This window comes from Hyla sarda, chromosome 7, assembly GCF_029499605.1.
Source record: "Hyla sarda isolate aHylSar1 chromosome 7, aHylSar1.hap1, whole genome shotgun sequence".
NCBI classification, from domain to species: domain Eukaryota; kingdom Metazoa; phylum Chordata; class Amphibia; order Anura; family Hylidae; genus Hyla; species Hyla sarda.
The window spans coordinates 33177089-33199228 of NC_079195.1; the positions used below are offsets into that span (position 1 = coordinate 33177089).

Consider the following 22140-nt stretch of genomic DNA (forward strand, 5'->3'; position numbering starts at 1 on the left):
TGCACTGGAAAGCATTAGGTGTCACTATTACGTTCACATGGCAGCTTTTTCTGTATGTACATAATCATAGACCAGTGTTTCCCAACCAGGGTACCTCCAGCTGTTGCAAAACCACAACTCCCAGCATGCCCAGGACAGCTTTCGGCGGTCTGGGCATGCTAGGAGATGTGGTTTTGCACCAGCTGTAGGCACCCTGGTTTGGGAAACACTGTCATAGATGCACTGGAAAACATCAAAGTCATTCAAACAAACACTAAAGAACCATGTGTCAAGTCCGCCCCCAGAAGCTCTGCAATAGCGCTTCAAATGTATTTTTTGAGAGACCTACAGAGGAGGAAAAGGACCTTGCAGATTTACCAACCTGGTCTAACTTGCGCTTCAGTGTGGACACTTCCTTTTGGTTAGAAAAAGTTATATCAAGTCCTGGAGATATGGCATAAATAAACTCTATTCCAAATTCCTGGGCAGCAGAGATCAACGTCATGAGCTGATCTGTAGAAAACACAAAAGGCTAACAAAATTAGCTTAAAATGTGGACCAATTTATAACAGCGCTAACTATTCTAGTATTAAAACATATCAATATTTAGTGAAAACCGACAGCAAATACAGGTAGTACAAAGCAAAAGAGCCAGACACAGTGTGCCAACTGTAAATAAGGCAATATACAATACAGTCAGAGAACAGCATCAAACAGGCAGAGCTAACTATTCTGCTGGTGGGGTCACTGTGTACATACATTACATTACTTATCCTGTACTGATCCTGAGTTATATCCTGTATTATACTCCAGAGCTGTACTCACTATTCTGCTGGTGAGATCACTGTGTACATACATTACATTACTTATCCTGTACTGATCCTGATTGTATCCTGTATTATACTCCAGAGCTGTACTCACTATTCTGCTGGTGGGGTCACTGTGTACATACATTACATTACTTATCCTGTACTGATCCTGATTGTATCCTGTATTATACTCCAGAGCTGTACTCACTATTCTGCTGGTGGGGTCACTGTGTACATACATTACATTACTTATCCTGTACTGATCCTGTATTATACTCCAGAGCTGTTCTCACTATTCTGCTGGTGAGATCACTGTGTACATACATTACATTACTTATCCTGTACTGATCCTGTATTATACTCCAGAGCTGTTCTCACTATTCTGCTGGTGAGGTCACTGTGTACATACATTACATTACTTATCCTGTACTGATCCTGATTATATCCTGTATTATACTCCAGAGCTGTACTCACTATTCTGCTGGTGGGGTCACTGTGTACATACATTACATTACTTATCCTGTACTGATCCTGATTATATCCTGTATTATACTCCAGAGCTGTACTCACTATTCTGCTGGTGGGGTCACTGTGTACATACATTACATTACTTATTCTGTACTGATCCTGAGTTATATCCTGTATTATCCAGAGCTGTACTCACTATTCTGCTGGTGAGGTCACTGTGTACATACATTACATTACTTATTCTGTACTGATCCTGAGTTATATCCCGTATTATACTCCAGAGCTGTACTCACTATTCTGCTGGTGAGGTCACTGTGTACATACATTACATTACTTATCCTGTACTGATCCTGAGTTATATCCTGTATTATACACCAGAGCTGTACTCACTATTCTGCTGGTGAGGTCACTGTGTACATACATTACATTACTTATCCTGTACTGATCCTGAGTTATATCCTGTATTATACTCCAGAGCTGTACTCACTATTCTGCTGCTTGAGAGATTTATCCCTAAAGCTTAGCCAGGCAGTAAAGGAAAAGTTACGTACGGTAATAACACTGCTTATACATAAGTTGTAAATAAAGTTCTCTGTTGAACTTATGATTTTACTTCACTAATGTCAGGAAGAAAAACAGGTTCTACCATGTTCGGGCCCAAGGCAAAAGTTTGGGTTTTAAGCACAAACAGACAGAAGAACAAGGGAAAAAAAAAAAAACACAAAAATAAAAACCACACACAAGTACACAGGTGCTTCTTTGTTCTTTTGTCTTGTGCTTTTTTCAGTTCCATGTTTTATGGACACAACACTACAGAGTTTACAACTGAATGGATAACTACAACCTACAGGTCAACAAAACATATGTATAAGAGTAAAATAAGCTGCAGTCTCAGAATAGAATAGCTAAGCAGCGGGGCCTGGAAGGGGTATATTTTACTTTTAAGGTCACCACCTACAGAGATCTGCTGCACCTTCTGCTCTATAGGTCACCACATACAGAGATCTGCTGCACCATGTGCTGTATATTCTGTTCTATTGGTCATCACATACAGAGATCTGCTGCACCCTGTGGTGTATATTCTGTTCTATTGGTCACCACATACAGAGATCTGCTGCACCCTGTGCTGTATATTCTGTTCTATTGGTCACCACCTACAGAGATCTGCTGCACCCTGTGCTGTATATTCTGCCCTATTGGTCACCACCTACATAGATCTGCTGCACCCTGTGCTGTATATTCTGTCCTATTGGTCACCACCTACATAGATCTGCTGCACCCTGTGCTGTACATTCTGCTCTATTGGTCACTACCTACAGAGATCTGCTGCACCTTCTGCTCTATTGGTCACCACATACAGAGATCTGCTGCACCCTGTGGTGTATATTCTGCTCTATTGGTCACCACCTACATAGATCTGCTGCACCCTGTGGTGTATATTCTGTTCTATTGGTCACCACATACAGAGATCTGCTGCACCCTGTGGTGTATATTCTGTCCTATTGGTCACCACATACAGAGATCTGGTGCACCCTGTGCTGTATATTCTGTTCTATTGGTCACCACCTACAGAGATCTGCTGCACCCTGTGCTGTATATTCTGCTCTATTGGTCACCACATACAGAGATCTGCTGCACCCTGTGGTGTATATTCTGCCCTATTGGTCACCACCTACAGAGATCTGCTGCACCCTGTGGTGTATAATCTGCTCTATTGGTCACCACCTACAGAGATCTGCTGCACCCTGTGGTGTATATTCTGCCCTATTGGTCACCACCTACAGAGATCTGCTGCACCCTGTGGTGTATAATCTGCTCTATTGGTCACCATCTACAGAGATCTGCTGCACCCTGTGCTGTATATTCTGTTCTATTGGTCACCACCTACAGAGATCTGCTGCACCCTGTGGTGTATATTCTGCTCTATTGGTCACCACCTACAGAGATCTGCTGCACCCTGTGGTGTATATTCTGCCCTATTGGTCACCACCTACAGAGATCTGCTGCACCCTGTGGTGTATATTCTGCTCTATTGGTCACCACCTACATAGATCTGCTGCACCCTGTGCTGTATATTCTGCCCTATTGGTCACCACCTACAGAGATCTGCTGCACCCTGTGCTGTATATTCTGCTCTATTGGTCACCACCTACATAGATCTGCTGCACCCTGTGGTGTATATTCTGCTCTATTGGTCACCACCTACATAGATCTGCTGCACCCTGTGCTGTATATTCTGCTCTATTGGTCACCACCTACATAGATCTGCTGCACCCTGTGCTGTACATTCTGCTCTATTGGTCACCACCTACAGAGATCTGCTGCCCCTTCTGCTCTATAGGTCACCACATACAGAGATCAGCTGCACCCTGTGCTGTATATTTTGCTCTATTGGTCACCACCTACAGAGATCTGCTGCACCCTGTGCTGTATATTCTGTTCTATTGGTCACCACCTACAGAGATCTGCTGCACCCTGTGCTCTATATTCTGCTCTATTGGTCACCACCTACAAAGATCTGCTGCACCCTGTGCTGTATATTCTGTCCTATTGGTCACCACCTACATAGATCTGCTGCACCCTGTGCTGTACATTCTGCTCTATTGGTCACTACCTACAGAGATCTGCTGCACCTTCTGCTCTATTGGTCACCACATACAGAGATCTGCTGCACCCTGTGGTGTATATTCTGCTCTATTGGTCACCACCTACAGAGATCTGCTGCACCCTGTGGTGTATATTCTGTTCTATTGGTCACCACATACAGAGATCTGCTGCACCCTGTGGTGTATATTCTGTCCTATTGGTCACCACATACAGAGATCTGGTGCACCCTGTGCTGTATATTCTGTTCTATTGGTCACCACCTACAGAGATCTGCTGCACCATGTGCTGTATATTCTGCTCTATTGGTCACCACCTACATAGATCTGCTGCACCCTGTGGTGTATATTCTGTTCTATAGGTCACCACCTACAGAGATCTGCTGCACCCTGTGGTGTATATTCTGTTCTATTGGTCACCACCTACAGAGATCTGCTGCACCTTCTGCTCTATAGGTCACCACATACAGAGATCTGCTGCACCTTGTGGTGTATATTCTGTCCTATTGGTCACCACATACAGAGATCTGGTGCACCCTGTACTGTATATTCTGTCCTATTGGTCACCACATACAGAGATCTGCTGCACCCTGTACTGTATATTCTGTCCTATTGGTCACCACCTACAGAGATCTGCTGCACCCTGTGCTGTATATTCTGTTCTATTGGTCACCACCTACAGAGATATGCTGCACCCTGTGCTGTATATTCTGTTCTATTGGTCACCACCTACAGAGATCTGCTGCACCCTGTGGTGTATATTCTGTTCTATTGGTCACCACCTACAGAGATCTGCTGCACCTTCTGCTCTATAGGTCACCACATACAGAGATCTGCTGCACCCTGTGGTGTATATTCTGTCCTATTGGTCACCACATACAGAGATCTGGTGCACCCTGTACTGTATATTCTGTCCTATTGGTCACCACATACAGAGATCTGCTGCACCCTGTACTGTATATTCTGTCCTATTGGTCACCACCTACAGAGATCTGCTGCACCCTGTGCTGTATATTCTGTTCTATTGGTCACCACCTACAGAGATATGCTGCACCCTGTGCTGTATATTCTGTTCTATTGGTCACCACCTACAGAGATCTGCTGCACCCTGTGGTGTATATTCTGCTCTATTGGTCACCACCTACAGAGATCTGCTGCACCCTGTGGTGTATATTCTTTTCTATTGGTCACCACCTACAGAGATCTGCTGCACCCTGTGCTGTATATTCTGTTCTATTGGTCACCACCTACAGAGATATGCTGCACCCTGTGCTGTATATTCTGTTCTATTGGTCACCACCTACAGAGATATGCTGCACCCTGTGCTGTATATTCTGTTCTATTGGTCACCACCTACAGAGATTTGCTGCACCCTGTGCTGTATATTCTGCTCTATTGGTCACCACCTACATAGATCTGCTGCACCCTGTGCTGTATATTCTGTTCTATTGGTCACCACCTACAGAGATTTGCTGCACCCTGTGCTGTATATTCTGTTCTATTGGTCACCACCTACAGAGATCTGCTGCACCATGTGCTGTATATTCTGCTCTATTGGTCACCACCTACATAGATCTGCTGCACCCTGTGGTGTATATTCTGTTCTATAGGTCACCACCTACAGAGATCTGCTGCACCCTGTGGTGTATATTCTGTTCTATTGGTCACCACCTACAGAGATCTGCTGCACCTTCTGCTCTATAGGTCACCACATACAGAGATCTGCTGCACCTTGTGGTGTATATTCTGTCCTATTGGTCACCACATACAGAGATCTGGTGCACCCTGTACTGTATATTCTGTCCTATTGGTCACCACATACAGAGATCTGCTGCACCCTGTACTGTATATTCTGTCCTATTGGTCACCACCTACAGAGATCTGCTGCACCCTGTGCTGTATATTCTGTTCTATTGGTCACCACCTACAGAGATATGCTGCACCCTGTGCTGTATATTCTGTTCTATTGGTCACCACCTACAGAGATCTGCTGCACCCTGTGGTGTATATTCTGTTCTATTGGTCACCACCTACAGAGATCTGCTGCACCTTCTGCTCTATAGGTCACCACATACAGAGATCTGCTGCACCCTGTGGTGTATATTCTGTCCTATTGGTCACCACATACAGAGATCTGGTGCACCCTGTACTGTATATTCTGTCCTATTGGTCACCACATACAGAGATCTGCTGCACCCTGTACTGTATATTCTGTCCTATTGGTCACCACCTACAGAGATCTGCTGCACCCTGTGCTGTATATTCTGTTCTATTGGTCACCACCTACAGAGATATGCTGCACCCTGTGCTGTATATTCTGTTCTATTGGTCACCACCTACAGAGATCTGCTGCACCCTGTGGTGTATATTCTGCTCTATTGGTCACCACCTACAGAGATCTGCTGCACCCTGTGGTGTATATTCTTTTCTATTGGTCACCACCTACAGAGATCTGCTGCACCCTGTGCTGTATATTCTGTTCTATTGGTCACCACCTACAGAGATATGCTGCACCCTGTGCTGTATATTCTGTTCTATTGGTCACCACCTACAGAGATATGCTGCACCCTGTGCTGTATATTCTGTTCTATTGGTCACCACCTACAGAGATTTGCTGCACCCTGTGCTGTATATTCTGCTCTATTGGTCACCACCTACATAGATCTGCTGCACCCTGTGCTGTATATTCTGTTCTATTGGTCACCACCTACAGAGATTTGCTGCACCCTGTGCTGTATATTCTGCTCTATTGGTCACCACCTACAGGGATCTGCTGCACCCTGTGCTGTATATTTTGCGCAAATCTGTAAATGACGAACAGTAAAATGTGATTAGTTACCGGCTTCTTCCACAGAGTACATCTCTCTCCAAAACATCCTGTGCTTGTAGTCGTCTTTTGGTGCATACAGATATGTGTTAAGGCCCCACTTCTGAAGTCTATGGTAGAAAATATGAATGTTACAACCACGGTAAGCAGTCCCATGTAAGGAGCAGAAGGTTCTGTTACTAGGGGAGATTTTCCCACGACCAAAACGTATCACCTACGTGGATAGTGGATGATCCCCATAACTGCCTATCCTAAAAAAAAATCTGTGTTTTCTAAACAATGTGTCTGTAGCTGTTGCAAAACTTCAACTCCCACCATGCCCGGACAGCCTCTGGCTGTCCGGGCATGCTGGGAGTTGTAGTTTTGCAACAGTTGTAGACACACTGCTGAATTTTTTTTTTACAAGAAATCAATTTCAATAGAGAATTCGATCTTCTTTGTCCGCCAGCCATCATCCATGCAGTCATCCATCTTTTAGTCTGAAATGGTTGGTCACTTCAGCACTATGGTGGCTCAAAGTGGCGTTTTCCAACCTGTTGCAAAATTACAACTTTAAACTGTAAAGGCATGATGGGAGTTGTAGTTTTTCAACAGTTGGAGAGCCGCAGGGTGGGTAAAACTGTCTCGAAGCCGTATTCCCCATCTCCTAAATTGGCTCCCTGTCCACCTCCAGCCTGTGTGCAGCCACTGGAGGTGGTCGAGAAAGACAGAAACAGTCGACCGCAGTCGAGGTTCCGCAATTTGAGTAACTCCCACTGATTTTAACCCCTTAAGGACCAAGGGCGTACAGGTACGCCCTTGGTCCTGCTCTTCTGATATAACGCGGGGTTACACAGTAACCCCGCCTCATATCATGGCGGGCCCGGCGTCATAGTGAAGCCGGGACCCGCCTCTAATAGCACGCAGCGTGCTATTAACCCTTTAGCGCGCGCTCAGAGCTGAGCCGTGCGGCTAAAAGTGAAAGTGGCCGGCTAACTCAGTCGGGCTGTTAGGGATAGCCGCGGCTAATCGCGGCATCCCGAACAGCTGACAGGACAGCGGGAGGGCCCCTACCTGCCTCCTCGCTGTCCGATCGCCGAATGACTGCTCAGTGCCAGAGATCCAGGCATGAGCAGTCATGTGGCAGAATCGTTGATCACTGGTTTCTTATGAGAAACCAGTGATCAACATAGAAGATCAGTGTGTGCAGTGTTATAGGTCCCTATGGGACCTATAACACTGCAAAAAAAAAGTGAAAAAAAAAGTGAATAAAGATCATTTAACTCCTCCCCTATTAAAAGTTTGAATCACCCCCCTTTTCCAATAAAAAAAAAAAAAAACAGTGTAAATAAAAATATATGGTATCACCGCGTGCGGAAATGTCCGAATTATAAAAATATATCATTAATTAAACCGCTCGGTCAATGGCGTGCGCGCAAAAAAATTCCTAAGTCCAAAATAGTGCATTTTTGGTCACTTTTTATATCATTTAAAAATGAATAAAAAGCGATCAATAAGACCTATCAATGCAAAAATGGTACCGTTAAAAACTTCAGATCACGGCGCAAAAAATGAGCCCTCATACCGCCTCATACACGGAAAAATATAAAAGTTATAGGGGTCAGAAGATGGCAATTTTAAACGTATTAATTTTCCTGCATGTAGTTATGATTTTTTCCAGAAGTACGACAAAATCAAACCTATATAAGTAGGGTATCATTTTAATCGTATGGACCTACAGAATAAATATCAGGTGTCATTTTTACCGAAAAATGTACTACGTAGAAACGGAAGCCCCCAAAAGTTACAAAACAGCATTTTTTTTCAATTTTGTCAAACGATGATCTTTTTTTCCTGTTTCACCGTAGATTTTTGGGCAAAATGACTGATGTCATTACAAAGTAGAATTGGTGGCGCAAAAAATAAGCCATCATAAGGATTTTTAGGTGCAAAATTGAAAGAGTTATGATTTTTTAAAGGCAAGGAGCAAAAAACGAAAATGCAAAAACGGAAAACCTGCCGGTCCTTAAGGGGTTAATAGGAGTTTCGAATGGTAATGATTTTATGAGCCACAAAATGCACAGTACAATTTCTGCATGATTTTGAGATCAAGTTGACTGTGGGATCTCTGAGGGGCTGGGATTAACTTGCCAATATACGCTAATAACAGTAAAGAGCTAAGCAATGAATTCTGTAACCTTATAGGAATAATAATAATTGTAGAATAAGTATTATTTATAATAAGTATTATTTATTATTATTTATAATTATTGGTATTAATCATCTATTTTGTGCTGTATATTCTGTTCTATTGGTCACCACCTACAAATTGTACAAAATAGATGATAAATACTAGAGATGAGCGGATTTACAGTAAATTCGATTCGTCACGAACTTCTCGGCTCGGCAGTTGATGACTTATCCTGCATAAATTAGTTCAGCTTTCAGGTGCTCCGGTGGTCTGGAAAAGGTGGATACAGTCCTACTCTCCTAGGAATGTATCCACCTTTTCCAGCCCACGGGAGCACCTGAAAGCTGAACTCATTTATGCAGGATTAGTCATCAACTGCCGAGCCGAGAAGTTCGTGACGAATCGAATTTACTGTAAATTCGCTCATCTCTAATAAATACTAATAATTATAAATACTAATAATTATAAATAATACTAATAATAATACTAATTATTATTATTATAAATAATACCAATACTAATAATATTATAAATAATAGTACCAATAATTATAAATAATATCATAAATAATACCAATAATAATTATTATAAATAATAATACCAATAATAATTATAAATAATAATAATACTATTAATTATAAATACTAATAATAATACTATTAATTATAAACACTAATAATAAATACTAAGCAGGAACAGCGGTCATCGACCTCAGTGGAAATGGGACATCAATAGGGGCGCAGACTTCAAGAAGAGAATTTCTTTTATTTAATGTAAAGGGATGCAACGCTGTAACATCAGAGCGTTTCCAGCCCAAACCGGGCTCTTCATCAGGCAATGTCAAAATAAAATCACAATAGCTCATTTAAAAACAGAGTAAGAAGGTCTTCCGGGTCCGGTAACATGCTGGTAAAACCGGAAATTGAAAAAATATATATAACAGAAACAATAAAACAATTTAAAATTGTTTAAAATACCACACATAAAATATATTAAAAGCTATTAACAAAAGAATATGCAAAAAATTGTATATAGCTGTTATGCATATTCCTTTGTTAATAGCTTTTAATATGTATGTTATATTTTATGTGCGGTATTTTAAACAATTTTAAATTGTTTTATTGTTTCTGTTATATAATATATTTTCAATTTCTGGTTTTACCAGCATGTTACCGGACCCGGAAGACCTTCTTACTCTGTTTTTAAATGAGCTATTGTGATTTTATTTTGACACTGCCTGACGAAGAGCCCAGTTCGGGCTGGAAATGCTCTGATGTTACAGCGTTGCATCCCTTTACATTAAATAAAAGAAATTCTCTTCTTGAAGTCTGCGCCCCTATTGATGTCCCATTTCCACTGAGGTTGATGACCACTGTTCCTGCTTTGTACTTACCGATTTACGCTTACTGATCGGAGGGACCAGGGGGCTGCACTTCTCCTAGATATGCGCATATAGGTGTTATGCTCTCAGCATAACTCATCAAGGTAAGGGTCCATTTCACTGGCCCCGCCATCTTGACTTTATTGTTACCATCTATATTTTGGGTTTACCTGCGCACCGTTTTTTTCTGTTTCCTGTTTCTACTAATAATAAATACTAATAATTATAATATTTTTATTTATGTATACCGTATATACTCGAGTATAAGCAGAGTTTTTCAGCACGATTTTTCGTGCTGAAAACACCCCCCTCGGCTTATACTCGAGTGAACTCTCCACCCGCAGTGGTCTTCAACCTGCAGACCTCCAGAGGTTTCAAAACTACAACTCCCAGCAAGCCCGGGCAGCCATCGGCTGTCCGGGCTTGCTGGGAGTTGTAGTTTTGAAACCTCCGGAGGTCCGCAGGTTGAAGACCACTGCGGCCTTCGACATCATCCAGCCCCCTCTCACCCCCCTTTAGTTCTGTACAGTACTCACCTCCGCTCGGTGCTGGTCCGGTGCTGCAGGGCTGTCCGGAGAGGAGGTGGTCCAGTGGGATAGTGGTTCCGGGCTGCTATCTTCACCGGGGAGGCCTCTTCTAAGCGCTTCGGGCCCGGCCCCAGAATAGTCACGTTGCCTTGACAATGACGCAGAGGTACGTTCATTGCCAACATACTTCTGCGTCATTGTCAAGGCAACGCCTCTATTCTGGGCCCGAAGCGCGGAGAAGAGGCGCCCTCGGTGAAGATAGCAGCCCGGAACCACTATCCCACTGGACCACCTCCTCTCCGGACAGTCCTGCAGCACCGGACCAGCACCGAGCGGAGGCGAGTTCTGTACAGAACTAAAGGGGGGTGAGAGGGGGCTGGATGATGTCGAAGGCCGCAGTGGTCTTCAACCTGCGGACCTCCGGAGGTTTCAAAACTACAACTCCCAGCAAGCCCGGACAGCCGATGGCTGCCCGGGCTTGCTGGGAGTTGTAGTTTTGAAACCTCTGGAGGTCCGCAGGTTGAAGACCACTGAAGGCGGATGATGACAAGAGGATGATGAAGGGGGGGGGGTGTGGGATGATGACAAGAGGATGATGAAGGGGGGGGTGTGGGATGATGACAAGAGGATGATTAAGCGGGGGTGTGGGATGATGAAGGGGGGTGGGGATGATGACAAGGGGATGATGAAGGGGGGATGTGTGGGATGATGACAGGTGATGATGATGAGGGTCTGGATGATGACAGGCGGTGATGATGATGAGGATGTTAATGACGGGTCTGGATGATAACAGGGGGGGATGAGGTATTTCCCACCCTAGGCTTATACTCGAGTCAATAACTTTTCCTGGGATTTCGGGTTGAAATTAGGGGTCTCGGCTTATACTCGAGTATATACGGTAATTATTATTATATATTTATATAATACCAATAATAAAAAATTATACATAAGACAAAACAAACCGTTTTTATTACAAGTAGATATTTCCCTGCCCTACACCTTTGTAATATAAAGTTTATTACAGAAGAGTACAGACAGAAAACAAGAAACTTTCCCTTGGATGCCACTCACCTCCTGAACAGTTCTTTTCTTTGTTCCATAGTCCACGGTCGTCCATAGAAACCTGCATCAATAAAAACAAGCTGAATCAATATAAATCCCATAACAAAGATCCTATAAACATTTCACCAATAAAAGGGTATTAGAGGTGTTGTCCACAAGAAAGAAAAGGCATAAAAATGAAAGCTTCCTGTGATCAAACATCTTATCCAGTATCCAAAAGGATAGCAGTGGAGGACCCCTTTACAGGCTGCGTGCTCACGGAATAATTTCCGAGCAGAAATTCAAACATTTATGGAATATGCACAGGATAAGCCATAAATACCCGATACATGCGGGTCACCCTTCTAGGTCCCACATGGCCCCCACCTGAGTTGCGACAGCTGGTATACTCAAAACAACCAAACAAGCGTTTTTTTCCCCAATTTACGTGACTCCGGCATCGTCAGACTTTAACAACAGGGTCATGACTGCTGAGGTGTGTAGTGAGGAAGGGACATCTTCAGAGGTCTTGTGGCATCCATGTCTCTACCGGTCAGGGAGGTCTACACAATGGCTGCAGTGACCAGCCGGAGATTCCCTGTACCCAGACCCTCTGGGACCACTCTCTACATAGAAACACTTATTAGGGTGTATTCACACGGCCGTCTGTCCACGTTTCCCCCCCCCCCCGTTTCTTGCAGGCTGTAAACGGATTAAAGGGGTTCTCCGGTGCTTACACATCTTATCCCCTATCCAAAGGATGGGGGTTAAGATGCCTGATCGCGGGGGTCCCGCCGCTGGGGCACCCGGTGATCGTGCGTGCCACACCCCGTTTATAATCAGTCCCCGGTGCGTGTTTGCTCCTGGTCTGATTACGGGCGACCACCGGGCTATCACGCCCCTTCCCGTAGGCTTGCAATGAGGGGCGGAGAATGACGTCACACGGGGGCAGAGGCGTGACGTCACACGCCGCCGGCCCTGTAGTCGCCCGTAATCAGACCCAGAGTGAACAAGCTCCGGGGACTGATAACAAACGGGGTGCCGCGTGCATGATCACGGGCGTACCCAGCGGCGGGACTCCCGTGATCAGGCATCTTATCCCCTATCCTTAACCCCTTTAAAAAAAATCCCATTCATGTCAATGGGATTTTTTCATTTTTTTTCTACAATCCTTTCACATCTGTTTGCACCCCTCTGAGCTAATTTCCGTTTTTTTGACGGCAAAAAAAACGGCACATGCAGTATTTTTTCTTCCGTCTAAAAAAACGGGGGGGAAAAAAACCCGGATACAGTAAATTGAAAATTGAAGTCTATGGAAAACGGATGAGCCTTTAATGTTATCCGTTTTTACTATTATATATATTTATATTATATATTTATATATCTTTTTTTTTTTCTATTTTTTATTAACTGAACAATAACGGATCCAAACGGATAACATCCGTTTGCATCCATTATTTTTTTTTAAGTCTGTTTTTATTTTTGACGGGAGAAGAACGGGACGGATCTAGACGGCCGTGTGAACGCAGCCTTAGCTGCCAAATAATACGGTGTGACCTAGATTTTAAAGAATATATAAAAATAATAATATAGTTAACTACAGGAATGTTAATCCGCTGCAGAATTGCCCTGGAGGCAGCCGAACGCCACTCACTCTGCAGCAGCGTACAGCTGGCACCTACACATATCAGGGCTCAGCTGCCAAGATCTGCGCCCATCAGCAAAACAAAAAGCTCACAGCGGAGGAGTATGAAAGAGCATATTCACCCAAAACATGGCCGAAAATATCAGTCCGGGCCTAATTCAGTTCTGTAAGGGGGGGGGGAAGAGAGTCAGTATGGCTGTGATGGAAGTTGTCACTCAGCTTTACCAGACGACTGCAAATCTTCAATCCTTCAGCCCATCCTGAAGTGTGAGGGTACTGCCGCGTTGTCCCATTAAAGTAGGCAGCATTGCAATTCCTTGCTCCAAATAGTACGACAATACAAGAAAAACTGAGGAGGATGGGTCGCCTCCAAATCACAAATTTGCTGTTGATGGCCTATAGCAGTGGTCTTCAACCTGCGGACCTCCAGATGTTGCAAAACTACAACTCCCAGCATGCACGGACAGCCAACGGCTGTCCGGGCATGTTGGGAGTTGTAGTTTTGCAACATCTGGAGGTCCGCAGGTTGAAGACCACTGGCCTATAGTATTTGTACATGCTGGATAACATCCCCCCCATACTTTAAAGCAGAGTTTCCCAAGCAGGATGCTTCCAGCTGTTGCTGCATGCTGGGAGTTGTAGTTTTGCAACAGCTGTAGGCACCATGGTCCAGAAACAATGACAAAGTATTAAAGAAAGCTAGTGAAGCTCAGTCTGCTACATTCCCTATTGCAGTGTAACTAGAGATGTTACTAGCGAAATTACAGTAAATTCGATTCATCACAAACTTCTCGGCTCGGCAGTTGATGACTTTTCCTGCTCTCTACTGACACCCCTGTCCATTTTAGGAACTGTCCAGAGTAGGAGAAAATCCCCGTACAAAACCCATCCTGCTCTGGACAGTCCCTGACATGGACAGAGGTGTAAGCAGAGAGCACTGTGGTCAGACAGAAAGGAAATTCACCTAGGCTAAGGCCGGACGCTGTCCCGTGCCAGCCGTGCACAGCTGAACACACTTTGAGACTGAGACCCTGCAGCACCACGCAGACGGGTATCAACTATAAGTGCCGGACGCCTCCGTGCCAGCCCAGACTTCGGATTCTTCTACACCCCAACGGTCGGTGAGTGGAGCCGTGCACCAACCCTGCATCCTCCTATACCATTAACGTACCGTATTTTTTGCCGTATAAGACGCACTTTTTCTTCCCCAAAACTGGGGGGAAAAAGTCGGTGTGTCTTATACGGCGAATACACCCCTATCGCGGCGGTCCCTGCGGCAATCAACGGCCGGGACCCGCGGCTAATACAGGACATCACCGATCGCGGTGATGTCCTGTATTAACCCTTCAGATGCGGCGATCAAAGCTGACCGCCACGTCTGAAGGGAAAGTGACACTAACCCGGCTGTTCAGTCGGGCTGTTCGGGATTTCACCGCCGCGGTCCCGAACAGCCCGACTGAATAGCAGGGTTAGTGCTTACCGGACACCGGGAGGGACCTTACCTGCCTCCTCGGTGTCTTCTCCGTTCAGGGATCCCCTGCATGGCCGGCCCTTTCCTTCCTCGGCATTACGTCGTCGCGTACGTGCGTCACGACGTGATGGCGGCGACGGAGAGCGAGGATACCCGGCCGGCAGCAGAGACGTTCCGGAGCGACGGGGACGCGGGTGACAGCGATGGAGCGACATCCAGGGCAGCGGTGACGGGTCCGGAGCAGCGGGGACACGTAAGTATTACCTCCTATGCAGTGGTCTTCAATCTGCGGACCTCCAGATGTTGCAAAACTACAACTCCCAGCATGCTGTCCGGGCATGCTGGGAGTTGTAGTTTTGCAACATCTGGAGCTCTGCAGGTTGAAGACCACTATTGGGTTCAAAATCTTTATTTTTTTTTAGATTTTGCACCTAGAAATTGGGTGCGTCTTATACGCCGGTGCGTCCTATAGGGCGAAAAATACGATATGTTGAGTTGTTGTTTTCAGTCTGGCAACAGTGTGCAGTTCCCGAGACAAGCAGAGATGTCAGCAGAGAGCAGAGGTTTGCTATGGGGATTTGCTTCTACTATGGACAGTTCCCGAGACACGTGTCATCAGAGAGCACTTAGCCAGAAAAAAAACAGCTCAACTTCAGCAGCTCATAAGTACTGAAAGGATTAAGATTTTTTTAATAGAAGTCATTTACAAATCTGTTTAACTTTCTGGAGCCAGTTGATATATAAAAAAGAAGTTTTTTCCTGGATAACCCCTTTAAACTGTTGCACTGCGCTACCAATGAATCTTTAATGTCGCTACTGTGCACTATAACCATCAACGAAATATCACTGCTGAACATTTCTATATTATTTGAACTATTATAACATCTAGCGCCATCCATTTTATTCTATTTTATACCATCCAGCCGTTGTCTTCTCAGTTGGTATACCATTTCCAGACTGTTTTTACATATATTTTATATTATTATACCATTGTGTATTTACCATTGTAACCCCTCCGCCTGATGCCAGGGCCCTGCTAAGGCGACAGGAGGTTCACTGAATTTTAATTCTATTTTAGGCATCATATAAACAATTGTCTTTATCTGGATCCTACTTCCTCTCATCTTTTCCTTCTCCCAATGAACCTTTGAGGACTGGTTCACTTTATTTCCATTACCTCCATGAATTTCTTTTCTGTCTTGTCCACAGTGCTCTCTGCTGACACCTGATGCCCGTATCAGGAACTGTCCAGAGCAGGAGAAAATCCTCATAGCAAACCTATGCTGCTCTGGACAGTTCCTGATACGGGCATCAGGTGTCAGCTGAGAGCACTGTGGACAAGACAAAAAAGAAATTCAAAAAGAAAAGAATTTCCTCTGTAGAATACAACTGCTAATAAGTACTGAAAGGATTACAATTTTTTTTTTTTTTTTATAGAAGTAATTTAAAAGTCTTCTTTCTGGCACCAGTTCATTTAAAAAATAAATAAATAAGTTTTCTACTGGAGTACCCCTTATTGGCATCTTCTCTCCTCCGGAAATGTGTTCCTGAAATCTATTAGTGTCAATATCTGCCAGTGCAGAAGAGACCTGGCCGTGGATTGCTGCCAAAGAGACCAATTATACATATGGGACACACTCCACAAACTCTTCATAGGATCCGCTGTTCAGTTTACCATTCCTAAGGGATTACCGTATTTTTCGCCGTATAAGACGCACTTTTTCTTCCCAAAACTGGGGGGGAAAAGTCGGTGCGTCTTATACGGTGAATACACCCCTATCGGGTCGGTCCCTGCGGCCATCAACGGCCGGGACCCGCGGCATATTCCGACGTCGGCCTTACGCAGGGGACAGGAATGTCGGACAGCTGTCAGCCTATCACCGGCCGCAGCGATGTTCTGCCTCGGCCAGTGATAGGCGGAGCCCACTGTCACGTGAGACGCCGGCTTCTTACATGACAGTGCCCTCAGCCTATCACCAGCCGAGGCGGAACCTCGCTGTGGCCGGTGATAGGCTGACGGCTCTCCGATGCTCCCGTCCTCAGGAAGCAGATGAGGCCGGTACCGGACCAACGGGAGGCGAGTTAAAGTTTACTTTTTGCAGCCCGGGCATAGGGATACCGCACAGTATAGAGTATCAGCGCCAGCAACAAACGAGGACGAGGAAGGCAGCGCTTGTGGGTGACATGCGAGTAGTTCCCCGATGGGGACGGCGGAGCGCTAGGCTGTAAATTCATTCATACCTGAGGGGGAGGGGCCAAACCGGTATTGCGGTACGGGTTAAAAATTCATATCGTGCAGCACAAAAATGTCGGTATTCGGTTTGAACCAGTATACTGCCCAGCCCTACTAGTAACCAGAACTTCTACCATGACATATGGCATCACTATGCATGTTACCACATCGCTGCCTGGTCAACACACTTGAGCCAACGGGACTTAACAACACTAAAGTTGAGCAAACAATGGCAGCAAAAATGTAGGGGATAAATTAGGGATAGGGGATGGATACATTTTTCTTTCCCGGAGTACCCCTTTAAAGGGGTACTCCGCTGCTCAGTGTTTGGAACAAACTGTTCCGAACACTGGAGCCGGGAGCTCGTGACATCATAACCCCACCAGCTCATGATGTCACGCCCTGCCCCCTCAATGCAAGTCTATGGGAGGGGTGTGACAGCTGTCACACCCACTCCCATAGACTTGCATTGAGGGGGTGGGGCGTGATGTCACAAATGGGTGTGGCTAAGACGTCAAAAGCTCCTGATGCCGGCTCCAGCGTTCGGAACAGTTTGTTCCAAAAGCTGAGCAGCGGAGTACCCTTTTAAATTTACTCTGGGAGCCTGGAAAAGATGGACACAGTCTGGGGTCTTTTAGGACTGTACACATCTTTCCCAGGCACTGAAAACCCTTTGAAGGGGTACTCCGTTGAAAACCTTTTTTCTTTTAAATCAACTGGTGGCAGAAAGTTAAACATATTTGTAAATTACTTCTATTAAAAAATCTTAATCCTTCCAGTACTTATTAGCTGCTGATTGCTACAGAGAAAATTCCTTTCTTTTTGGAACACTGATGACATCACGAGCACAGTGCTCTCTACTGACATCTCTGTCCATTTTAGCAACCATGCATAGCAGATGTATGCTAAGGGCAGCATGGTGGCTCAATGGTTAGCACTGCTGCCCTGCAGTGCTGGGGACTTGGGTTCAAATCCCACTAAGGACAACAATAAATAAAGCGTTATTATTATTATAATAACGTCAGCAGAGAGAACTGTGCTCGTGATGTCATCAAAGAGCATTCCAAAAAGAAAAGAATTTCCTCTGTAGTATTCAGCAGCTAATAAGTACTGGAAGGATTAAGATTTTTTTTATAGAAGTAATTTACAAATGTGTTTAACTTTCTGCCACCAGATGATTTAAAAGAAAAAAGGTTTTCACCGGAGTACCCCTTTAAAATCAGGATAATGTTTCCAAGTCATCAGATTTAGCCACATTTACTGTGATTAAGCTCCACACTATAGTACAGTGGTCTCCAAACTGCAATTTGAGTGATAGGTTCCTTACATCAGTCTTTCCCAACCAGTGTGCCTCCAGCTGATGCAAAACTACAATTCCCAGCATGCCCGGACAGCCTTCGGCTGTCCGGGCATGCTGAGAATTGTAGTTTTGCAACAGCTGGAGGCACACTGGTTGGGAAAGACTGCCTTACATGACCCCCTTACATTCTTCGCTGGGGATAAAAAAATCCGTCCATCTATGGGCAGCTAAAAATCTCTATCAGAAGATAAAAGTAACCCCAACATCTCTTCTGCCGCCATGTATCCAGGCCTTGCAGCTTCTACATATACTGCATAGGCTTCATTCTAATCCCCTGGTACACAACACACAGCCATGATGCCAGTTTTGGGCATGCCTCTCAGACTGGCACTACGAAGTGAGCGTGAATCTTCAGCAGCAATCAATCTGACAGCAGCCTCTCCGCTCCCCATGTGCCCAGCGCTGCGCAAACTATACTGCGACCAGCGGAGGGCAGGTACCAGCTGGTTAATGGGGCAGGGAAACGATGCCATGATGACTAGTGTGACATGTGTCAAGCTGCTGTCACACAAGGCATCAAGCATGGCGGCCATATACACAAGAGGGAGGTGCTGCTGTCAGGGACGTCTGCTAAATCTCTCAGGCTGGGTTCATGCTGCGCAGGAGAAGGTCCTGCACCACTAACAGGGCAGAGGCTGCGGGGGCAGAGGGAAGGAGAGTGGGATTCTTATTTTTTTCTTTTGTAGGTGACTTATTGGCGGAAACTAACGAGACATCTACCTAATAGTAGGTTCCCTTCCTACCTGATTACTTACCTACTTGGGGCTTCTACTTAATGGGGGGGGGGGGGGGGTATCCTCTCTCCCTACTGGTTTAGGCTACTTGGGGGGGGGGGGGGTATTTCCCTACCTCCCTGCTGCTCCCAAGGATAGACAATCGGTCTGACTTACTTTGTACTGTGATTTGATCATTTCTCTTTGTCAAACAAGCAAAACCTGATTAAAATCTGGACCCTGGGAACAATTATGGAAAACATTGACCTAAGAAGGTGCTGAGAAGATCTGACATCTACATCCTGGAAAAAAAAAAGGAGAGGGGGTGGGGGCGGCATCTTCTGCCCTTCAGGCCCCCATCCACACTAGACAGGGGGGGGGGTATCTTCTGCCCTTCAGGCCCCCATCAACATTAGACAGGGGGGAGGGGGGGGGGGGTATCTTCTGCCCTTCAGGCCCCCATCCACATTAGACTGGGGGGGGGGGGGGGGGGGGGGGTATCTCCCACCATTCAGGCCCCCATCAACACTAGACAGGGGGGGGAGGTATCTTCTGCCCTTCAGGCCCCTATCCACATTGGGCGACCATCTCACAGGACTAGGTCTGTAGTCTCCAACCTGTTGCACAACTACAACTCCCAGCATGCCATGGCTTGATATTGTAGTTTTGCAATAGCTAAAGAGCCACACCGCTGTTGGTCTTGTTACCAACCCCCTCCCCAATGCTACAGGCTGTCAGGGCATATTGGGAGTTGTAGTGAAAAATTGTAAGGATTATCCCACTTTTAAAGCACATATCCTGACATTCTGGGGGACCGGATTCCATGATATCCAGCTGCTGCAAGTCCTACTGGGAGTAGTAGTTTGGAGACCATAAGGCAATGTTTCCCAACCAGGGTGCCTCCAGCTGTTGCAAAACTACAACTCCCAGCATGCCCGGACAGCCTCTGGCTCTCCGGGCATGTTGGGAGTTGTAGTTTTGCAACAGCCGGAGACACCCTTGTTGGGAAAACACTGCCATAAGGTCGGTAATTCCCACCACCTGTTCCATGCTGGGAGTTGTAGTTTGGCAAAACAATAGGTCGGTGATCCCCACCAGCTGTTGATCACCACAACTCCCAGGCTTCAGTGGTCAGTGCATGTTGAGAGTTGTAGTTCTGCGGGTTACAGGTCAGCAGGTCCTAAATGCTGTTAATGCATGATGGAAGATGTAGTTTTGCTAAATAAATATAGGGTCTCCAGCTGTGGAAAAAACTCCTACTCGCATAATGCGCTAACAGCCTTCGGGGCCCGCTGGGAGTTGTAGTTATGCCCCAGGTTTTACATGGCGTATAACATGCAAAACTACAACTCCCAGAATGCAACAGCCTTCGGGGCCTGCTGGGTTTTGTAGATTTGCCCCAGGTTTTATATGGCCTATAACAGTGGTCTTTAACCTGCGGACCTCCAGATGTTGCAAAACTACAACTCCCAGCATGCTCAGACAGCCAGCATGCTGGGAGATGTAGTTTTGCAACATCTGGAGAGCCACAGGTTGAAGACAACTGGCCTATACCATGCAAAACTACAACTCCCAGCATTCAGGGCATATGTTGGGAGGTGTAGTTTTGGCACAGGTTTTATATGGCCTATAAGATGCTAAACTACAACTCCCAGAATGCAACATCCTTCGGGGCCTGCTGGGAGTTATAGTTTTGCCCCAGGTTTTATATGGTCTATAACAGTGGTCTTCAACCTGCGGACCTCCAGATGTTGCAAAAGTACAACTCCCAGCATGCTCAGACAGCCAGCAAGCTGTGAGTTGTAGTTTTGCAACATCTGGAGGTCCACAGGTTGAAGACCACTGGCCTATAACATACAGAACTACAACTCCCAGCATGTAAGGAGGTGTAGTTTTGGCACAGGTTTGGGGGATCGGTGCTTTAGCTCCTCAGCCCCCATCTTCTATCATTCCTAAGGCACTTCAGGAATGATGGGACTTGTAGTTCTACACGGGATATCATTCATGATGTCTCCCAGGATGCAGTGCGGCCCCCGCACCCCCCTTCCCATAGACTCTTGGTAGACACGGGGGCTCCCGTCCACACCGCAGGGGCACATACCCTCCACGACGCCGCACAGGAACCTCCTGTTCGCCGAGGTCTCGGTCTCCGTGTCGGTGTCCTCTCCTGCCGGCACGGTGGGCACCAGCTCGGGCACAAGAGGGTTGGGGTTGGCCTCCTTGTCCGCCTCGGAGATGACGGCCGCCGCCGCCTGCCCATCTTTCTGCACCATCCTGTTAGCTTCCCGCACGGGACTCAGTGCGCAGGCGCAGGAACCGGATGGAACCAGTCGCCTCTGAGACTCCAAACAACAAAAAAAAATTATTAATACTCCACGGGGGCCAGGAGCTCGGGTGGGCGCACGGGAGAGGTCTCGGCCTGGCAGCCCGGTTGTCAGTCTTCCCCCTCCTCCCGCTCAGGACTCGGTTTTCCTTCGTTGCAGCCTCCGGTAACAAATTACCGATCCGCCGTACGTCTTCTGCCGGAGTGTCTGTTTACGCCAGACTGCGCAGGCGCCCGAACCTGCGGCGTGACGTCAGGGGGGCGGGGCCTCACAAAACGTCCAGACTACTGGCAGGACTGCGCCAGACAATTGCGACGTGACGTCTGGCGGCGTCTGCCCTCGTGACTCGGAAGAGCCAATCGGGGCGGGCTTACGTCAAAGGGCGGTGAAAGTTAACTCTGTGGGTGCTGGCAGGCTTTATAAGCCGCTGGAGACCTGGCTTGCCCAGGGCCGTTGACTACTGACCATGTAAGAGTTAAAGGGGGCGTGGCTTTCCAATTCAAACCTGACAACGTCAACAAAAAGTTTTAGTAAAGGGTAAGATCCTCAGGGTGGGGCTGGCTGTAGGGGGCGCTGGGTGCTGGAGGGT

At 46.1% G+C, this 22140-nt stretch overlaps 1 protein-coding gene across 2 annotated transcripts in view; it reads right to left on the minus strand.

The window, feature by feature from the left end:
• The window catches only part of OGA (O-GlcNAcase), a 75084-nt gene extending 53189 nt beyond the window's left edge, over positions 1-21895 (minus strand). The window contains exons 1-4 of one of the 2 annotated variants that reach the window (XM_056532868.1): positions 21329-21895; positions 11836-11887; positions 6699-6796; positions 362-492 (exon numbers count right to left, since the gene is read on the minus strand). In XM_056532868.1, the coding sequence (XP_056388843.1) occupies positions 362-492; positions 6699-6796; positions 11836-11887; positions 21329-21500 (453 nt within the window). In that variant the 5' untranslated portion in view covers positions 21501-21895. The remainder of the gene's footprint in view (positions 1-361; positions 493-6698; positions 6797-11835; positions 11888-21328) is intronic. The other variant, XM_056532869.1, reaches the window with a different exon arrangement.
• Between the last annotated feature and the right edge of the window lie 245 nt (positions 21896-22140).